This window comes from Chinchilla lanigera, unplaced genomic scaffold (genome assembly GCF_000276665.1).
Source record: "Chinchilla lanigera isolate Chin_1 unplaced genomic scaffold, ChiLan1.0 scaffold00007, whole genome shotgun sequence".
Classification (NCBI taxonomy): domain Eukaryota; kingdom Metazoa; phylum Chordata; class Mammalia; order Rodentia; family Chinchillidae; genus Chinchilla; species Chinchilla lanigera.
In genome coordinates, this window is record NW_004955408.1 from 2,687,373 (window position 1) to 2,695,847 (window position 8,475).

The following is an 8,475-nucleotide window of genomic DNA, read 5'->3' on the forward strand; positions in this document are numbered from 1 at the left end:
GAGTGTGCTTGGTGAGTGTCAGGTTACTGGGAGACTATTTGGAGTGAAGGAGGGATGGTGGCAGAAAGACCTTTGGAGGAGATGGAGATCGTGTGAACCTAAATAGTTTCTGGGCTGGGGGACATGAAATGATTGGAGAGACATCTCCAAGTCTCCGCATGGAGAGCGGGTGTCTTAAGGATGACCTGCAGGTTTCTGGTTTGAGGAAACAAAAGTCCTTCAGGAACTGGCACTGCAGAAGCAGGCTGGGCATGTACTGCAGTGCTGAGGCACCACAAAATAAAGAAAGTAAAAATAAAATAGAGACCCAAGCCCAGCACTCAGGAGGCTGAGGCAGGAGGAGTTTGAGATAGGGTTTCCCTATGCAGTTCAGTTTGTAGCCCAGGCTGGTCTTGAACTCAGTGATCCTCTTGCCTCAGCCTCCCAAGTGCTGGGATTACAGGTGTGCGTCACCACTCCTGGCCCAGGATAATCCTAAATCTGAGCATTCCAGTCTTCTGAGAAATTGCAGTTAAACATGGATTAATTACCTGAAGCATCTTCTTTCTGGGCTCTGTTAAATAAGTTTGTAGCCGGGAGCTGTGTGCATGCCTATAACCCTAGCAATGTTTTTTGGCAGAATTATTTGCCTAGATTTTTTCGGTCTCTTTTCTTTCTTTTTTTTTTTTTTTTTTTTTTTTGATTTTTTGTATTTTAGATGAGTTTGTTTAGCTTTTGTTTTTGGTGCTGAGAACCGAACCCAGGACTTCCAGTTTGCTAGACAGGTGTTCTACCACTGAGCTAAATCCCCAACCCCTTTTGGCAGAATTATTAAGTTTTTTAAATAGCTTTTTTGTCTGTTTTTTTTGCTGGGGGATCAAATCTAAGCACTTGCCGTACCACCAAGCTATCCTCCACTGCCTGAAAGTTTTGAAACTTAAAATAAATCATACAGGGAGTTACTTTGGCAACCCCTGGTGTTCGTGACATAATCTGAAAAATAGTTTGAGAAACAAACAGAAAAAGAGTACTGTTTGAATACTGTTTAATCCTTATAATACAATGATGTGAATTGTGCATTTTTTTTCTTACAAGGTCTGAATTGGTTTTCTTAGCAGGTTTTACAGCTCTTTAAAACACTGCACAGGACTAGACAACAAGTTTTTAAAAATGATGCCAGAGCTTTAGAAGGTAAACAAATATATCTGTTTTTCCCCTTTGCAGCAAGTCCGTTCTATAGCTAGCTGCTGTCCCGAGAAACCCTGCCTGTGGGGTGAAGACCATTTCAGGGAATAACCTTTACTGCCCCCTGAAGTATTTTATAAAGATTAGCTTGCACCAAAAATGTAAAAGATCCAGTTCTTATAAAGAACCAACAAATAAACTGGGCGTGGTGGTGCATATCAGTAATCCCTACACTGAGGAGGCCGAAGCAGGAAGATCACAGGGCGTTCTCGGCCAACCTGGACTAGGTGGTAAGAACCTGTCTCGGACAAACACATCGGCTAATAGAGGAGCGATGAGAATCAATGTCGGTGTTCTCCCCTGCTCGCCTGCGTGCCAGCCGGGAGACCCGTTTCTCTGTTAAGTACGAGAGTGCTCACTCCCTCTAGGGCCAGACAGTAGGTATTGTGAGTGTGCCGAGTCAGTCTGGAGCTGGCAGCAGCTGTCGCGGAGACGGTAGCCTGAGTGCGGCCCAATTCCGCAGGGCCCCGTTCGGGGAGTCCTATCCCACTGCGAAGCCGCCGCTTGGAACCTTGGGCTCAGCGTCCGTCCTGTCCAGCCCTGCTCTTCGTACCACCCAGGACCTCCGAGGCCGCTGGGAAGGTGTCCGCACTGTCCCCAAGGACTCAGGCTTCTGTACTAGCAGAAATAACTTACATGCGAAGGCACGTACGCTGTGTGGGCGTCACACAGATCCCTGTTTCAGGTCCCGTGTCAGCTTTACCAACTAGTTGCTATTATAATTCCTAGTTTTGCAGATGAGAAAACTGACACATACGGAGAGGTTCTCCGTACACGTCATGCTTAGGGAGAAGGGGAGCTGGGGCTGATTCCCAAGCCCAGGCTCTCGTACTGCAATGCGGCAGCCCAGAAGGGAGCTTGTTCGGCTGTCCGCTACCACACAGCATGGCTGTTGCTGTACACTTCGTGAGTGGGACAGTTTTAACAGCTAGCATTTATTGCACATTTACCAAGTGCTTGATTGTTCCACAAATGCCACAACACACTAAGGCTGGTCGTAGGAGACTAAATTTTGCTGCTGTGATACTGAAGTCTCGGTGGTGTCTATAAGATGTTTTGTCGCTTGCATTACAAGTGACAAGGATATCAGTATCAGGCAAGATTTCATGTATATATATATGGAGAGAGAGATGTTTATATAGAGAGATATTTATATATCTATATCTTTGTATGTGCATATATAGTTTAACACAGTTGTATTTTTTGCCATCTTAAATCATTTAATATAAATCCTTAGACCTTGTGTATAAAGCGTTAATTTGGATTTATTAGATTTCAGTAGCTATAGATACCCAAATGGAATTAAGAGTAAGAAAGAAAAATTTTTTGAGACAAGTTCTGACTATGTTGTCCAGGCAGGCCTTGAAGTCACCGTGTAGCCTAGGCTGGTCTTGAGCTCACAGCGATCCTCCTGCCTTTTCCTCCCCAGTGCTGGGATACGAAAATACTACAATGCTAAAAGTTTCTTTCTCTTTCTTTTCCTTCCTTCCTTCCTTCCTCCCTCTCTCCCTCCCTCCCTTCCTTTTAATAAATTTCCTAGCCTATCAAAAGCTCTCCAAGAGACTCAATACATGTTTTAATGCTTTGTTTTACATGAGAGCAAACCTATGCTAGAGAAGTAGGAATTAATAAAGAATGACATGTAAATTATTGTGATGGGAATTATAAATTAGGAGAACAAATAACTGTACATTTTTTTCTCTCTCTCTAGCAGCCAGGATAAAGATTAATGAAGAATTCAAAAGTAATAAAAGTGAGACTTCTCCTAAGAAAATAGAAGAGGTACAGTAGCTGAATTTCTTAGTTCCAATAAAACTGGTAAAGTTATGTTGGCAAAGAGGAAATGGTGAAAGTAGTGGGGTATGTCGGGCCTGGCGCTGAGCGCTGACGCGGTGGGCCGCCCTCGCTGGTTAGGCGTGGCCCAGCCCCTCACGCCCATCTGTCCATAGCCAGGCGATAGAAGCACGTGGAGTAGCCACGGTTGGAGCCAGACCCGCTGAACCACTCGGCACTTGCCGTACTTGAAGACACTCTGCTGATGCCAGTCTGTGAGCTGCACTTAAGAGATGGTCACTGAGAAAATATATGATGATTCCTTTGCTGTACAGTGTGTGTTCTCGCCTATGAGTATTGCCCCCGTCCTGAGCTTCCTGTGTTAGCTGTATGGAAGTAGGAAAAGGGACCTTAGAAAGAAAATGAAAAACAGAAAACTATTTGCAGGGGCAGTTACCATTCTAAAAATTGGTTTGGGAAAAAGAAAGGCACAAGTTAGGAGAATGTCTTCTATGCTGAATAGAATTTCCATGAATTTGAAAATCTGGTAAGAATGAATTTATATTAGTAGAGGATATTTTGGTGGGGTACTGGGGAGTGAATTCAGGGAACACTGAACCACATCCCAGCCCCTTTTTTTTTTGGTTAGCTGAAGTCTTTGTATTAACTCATATAATTGCTTTTCTTCTGGTTTGTTGAAGCAGTAGGTCAGACAATACTTGCTACTATTTTTAATTTTGTTTGCCACAGGCTCTTGATAAGTTGCCCAGGTTGGCCTTGGAATTTGTGGTCCTCCTGCCTCAGCCCTCAAGTAGCTGGCACTGACAGCGTCACCATCATGCCTGGCTGTGTGCTCGCTTCGGCAGCACATGCACACCATGCCTGGCTAAAATACCATTTTTGAAAGAGTGCTTGTAATAATTTATCTAATGAGATAAACTGATATAACCTATTTCGACCTCTATAATATAAAAAAGGGAGAGATTTTGCTTAAAGATATGGTAGGACAAATGGTGTATACATTTATTTATGGCAGAAGTTAAAATGAATGTGTAATCAACTCATAATGTGAAGAGAAGTTAAAAGATGTATCAGGAGGTTTGTATGATTTTCTCTTCAATGGATTGATTAATAACATTTTGGTAATTATTTTTAAATTTTGAAATTATGATGAAAGATTTTTCAACCGAGTCAGGCTTACAGGTGCATGCCTGTAGACTTCGTTGCTTGGGAGGCTGAGGCAGGATAATTGCTTAAACTCAAGAGTTGGAGATCGACTGGGTATGGTGGCACATACCTGTAATCCTAGCACTTGGGAGGCTGAGACGGGAGGATCACCGTGAGTTCAAGGCCAGCCTGACCTGCATGGTGAAACCCTGTCTCAAAAAGACCAAAAAACCGTTGGAGACCGGCCTGGGCAACACAGCAAGACCCAATTCAAAGAAATAATTTTTGAAAATTGAGATCAGTTTATATCAACTAAACTGTGGAAGTAAACCATCTCCCATATTCATTTTACTTATAGTACATTAATTTCATACGTAAGGGATATCTTTTTTTTTTTTTTTTTGGTACCGGGAATTGAACTCAGGACCTTGCATTTGCCAAGCAGGCACTGTGCCGCTGAGGTATATCCTGGGCCCTATCTGTTATTTATAGACTGTATATTTTGTACTTCCTACAACTCTTTCTAAATACTCTGCACTTGAGTATTTAGTACTTCTTAAATAGTGACACCCTCATGTAATAGGGAGTTCATGAAATCAAGGTGCCAGTAGAACAGTAGTCCTCAAACTTGGCAGTTTCAACATGCCTTTGTGCTCTTAGAATTGAGGACCCTAGAAAGCTCTTCATTTCTTTTTTCTTTTTTTTTGGAAGCGGGAATGGGACCCAGGACCTCGCGCTTGCCAGGCAAGCACCGTGCCTTTGAGCTATCTCCCCAACCCCTAGAAAGCTGTTTTTCTTTTTTCTTTCCTTCTTTTTTTTTTTTTTTTTTTTTTTTTGTACTGGGAATCAAACTCAGGACGTTGCACTTGTTTTTTTTGTTTTTTTTTGAGGTACCGGGAACCAAACTCACGGCCTTGCACTTGCCAGGCAGGTGCTGTGCTGCTGAGCTAAATCCCCAGCCCCAGGACATTGCTCTTGTAAGGCAGGCACTTATGCCACCGAGCTATATCCCTAGCCCTAGAAAGATGTTTAAATCGGTATTATATTAGGAATTTAATCTGAGAATTTAGAAAATGTATTTGTTAATTCATTTTAAAATAATAATAAACCCATTGTATGGGAAGAAATAATACAATTTTATGAAAAAAGTTATGTTTTCAAAGAACAATTGGGCCGGGCGTGGTGGCGCACGCCTGTAATCCCAGCACTTGGGAGGTTGAGGCAGGGGGACCGTTGCGAGTTTGAGACCAGTCTGGGCTACAGAGTGAGCTCAAGGCCAGCCTGAACTGCATTGCGACACCCTGTCTCAAAAAGACAAAAAAAAAAAAAAAAAAAAAATCAAAGAACAATTGGAAAGAGTGACATTATTTATATTTTTTTAAATCTCTTTTTTTAAATTGCAGTTCTAAGGATTGAATTTAGGGCCTTGCACATGCTAGCTAAGCATTGTAGTGCTGAACTGCATCTGTAACGCTAAAAGAAAAAAATTATTATTATTATTTTGGTACTGGGAATCGAACTCAGGACCTTGCACTTGCCAAGTAGGCACTGTGCTGCCGAGCCATCCTCCCGGGCCCCCCCAAAATTATTATCATTATTTTTTTTGAGACAAAGTCTTGCTGAGTTGCCCAGGCTGGTCTCAAATGTGCAGTCCTCCTGCCTCAGCCTCCCAAGTAGCTGGGACTACAGGCATGGGCCACCATTCCCAGTATAAATCTTAATATCTGGCTCCGGGGCTGGGGATTTAGCTCAGCGGCAAAGTGCCTGCCTGGCAAGTGCAAGGTCGTGAGTTCGGTTCCCGGTACCTGAGAAAAACCAAAAAAAAACAAAACAAAAAAAACAACAACAACAAAAAAAGAATATCTGGCTCCATGGAAGTCAGCTAAATTCTTATCCCTTCTTTAGTATAGTATGTTTGTTAGGTTGTAGTATATGAAGAAAATTCAGCCTCACACACATATGTAGTTACAAAAGTGTAGAAGTAGCCGGGTGTGATAGTGCACGCCTGTAATCCCAGCACTCAGGAGGCTGAGGCAGGAGGATTGCTGTGAGTTCGAGGCTGGCCTGGGCTACATAGTAAGACCCTGTCTCAAAACAACAACAACAAAAAAAAACAAGAAAAAGGTAGAAGTATCTAATAGGCTTTTCAGATGATTGTGAATATTCTTTGATAGCCTAGTCTGCCAAGTGGTAATGTCTTCAAGGTTATGCTATGCAACTCTGTTATGTTAGACCAGTGGACGGTGATGATTCTGGCTCTAGGTTCCCACAGACCTTCCGCTCGTCCCAACCCCGCTTCCCCACAGCCTCGTCTCCGGCCTGACATCCAGGACTTGACACAGCTTGTGCACCTGCACTGGGAGAGGCCCGCTTCTCTACTTTCACTGCCGGCCAGGCCCCTCGCAGGTGTCAGGACGGGAGACCCCGCTGCCCTGATGCTCAGACCAAAGATTGTGGCACACACTTCCCGTACTGCTCTCCCGTCTCCTGTCCCACCTGTGACAGACCCTACTGACTCCGACTTCAGAATACACCCAGAAAAGCCGGGTGTGGTGGCACACGCCTGTAAGCCCAGTGCTCGGGAGGCTGAGGCAGGAGGATCATTGCGAGTTCGAGACCAGCCTGGGCTACAAAGTGAGCTCAAGGCCAGCCTGAACTGCATAGTGAGACCCTGTCTTAAAAAGACAGAAAAAAAGAAAAAAATACACCCAGAAGAGCTTCGCCACTTCCTGTCCTCGCCATCAGCACTGGCGGGCCCCTCCCTTTCAGTGGGGTTTACCCATACATGACCACGGCACCGCACCCGGCTGATTTGGGAAATGCAGGTTTACTAAGGAATACAGGTCTTCCAAATTCTTTTTTTGGTACCAGAAATCGAACTCAGGACATTGCACTTACCACGTAGGTGCTTGTGCCACTGAGCTATATCTCTGGCCCCCAAATGTTGACATAGTTCATTATGTGATACTGTATCTTAAAATCAGACCTGTTAGTATTAATATCCATTTCATCAGAAAATTGCTGAAGTATTGTAATGTTCTCAAGCTCACTGTAGTAGACACGATTTCTCCAGAAGTCCAGTTTTTGCTTGAAAGCTTCCATTTTGTCATTGTCAGTAAATACTGTTCTCCTTCGGCGACGCACTCATTGCATTCATGGTGAAGAAAGTGCCAGATGCATCTGAAAAATCAGCTTGTCAGCTCTGTCACATAAAAGGTTGCACTCACAGAGAAAGCGCCGCCTCTGCTTACCGTGCAAACCGGGAGGGCCCCGTGCTCTGGCTGTAACTCTGACCTCAAGGGTGCCTGCCGGGATCTCAGCGCCGCTCTGGGTTCGGAGCTTGGAGAGCCACTGTTGGGCCGGTGCTTCATCTTGCATTGGGCGAGGTCTGAAACTGAGGGAGCAGGTGCTTAGCTGACGGCCACACCCCGCCGGCAGAGCCCGAGCTGGACTCCAGCCGCTCTGAGTCCAGAGCCAGTACTTCTCGTTTATAAAACATCGTCCTGCTCAGCGGGGTCAGGGCGTGGATGTAGCTCAGTGGGAGAGCACTTGCCAAGTATGTGCGAGGCCCTGGGTTCAGTCCCCAATGCTGCAAACGCCTCCCTCTGGAATATGCCTTTTTTTTTTTTTGTCTTTTTGAGATAAGGTCTCGCTATGCAGTGCAGGCTGGCCTTGAGCTCACTTTGTAGCCCAGGAAGGTCTCAAACTCGCAACGATCCTCCTGCCTCAGCCTCCTGAGTGCTGGGATTACAGGCGTGCGCCACCACACCCAGTTTGGAATATGCATTTAAATACAATTAAAAATACACGTTATAACAAAGATACTCTAAATCTATTTTGAGACAAAATATGAAATGGACAGACACAAGTTAAAATTATACATATGTATACTTGGGCTTTCTATACTGCTTGGGTTAACTGCAAAATGTTAAAAACAGTATTATTTAACTGTGGAATTGTAAGCCAGGTGTGGTGGTTCATGCTTGTAATCCCAGCACTCAGGAGGCTGAGGCAGGAGGATCTTCATGAGTTTGAGGCCAGTCAGGGCTGCATGGTAAATTCAAGGCCAGTCTGACTACATAGTGAGACCCTGTCTCAGAAAAACCAAAAAGAAAGTAAATAAAAGGAATAAAACTATAGTTTGCAAAAATAGTATACTCATATGAAATGCTCAAAAGATTTATTCTGTTTGTTTGGATTTCTTAACAGCTCATGAAAATAGGTTCTGACGTTGAACTGTTACTCAGAACATCTGTCATACAAGGCATTCACACAGACCACAATACACTGAGTAAGTAAAATGAAAGAAAA

The 8,475-nt window shown here is 44.1% G+C and overlaps 1 protein-coding gene across 1 annotated transcript in view; it reads left to right on the forward strand.

The window, feature by feature from the left end:
- Lyrm7 (LYR motif containing 7) overlaps window positions 1–8,475 on the forward strand; it is a 23,011-nt gene that overhangs the window by 2,983 nt on the left and 11,553 nt on the right. The window contains exons 2-4 of the mRNA XM_005376068.2: window positions 1,098–1,170; window positions 2,936–3,006; window positions 8,374–8,455. Of these exons, the coding sequence (XP_005376125.1) occupies window positions 1,098–1,170; window positions 2,936–3,006; window positions 8,374–8,455 (226 nt within the window). The remainder of the gene's footprint in view (window positions 1–1,097; window positions 1,171–2,935; window positions 3,007–8,373; window positions 8,456–8,475) is intronic.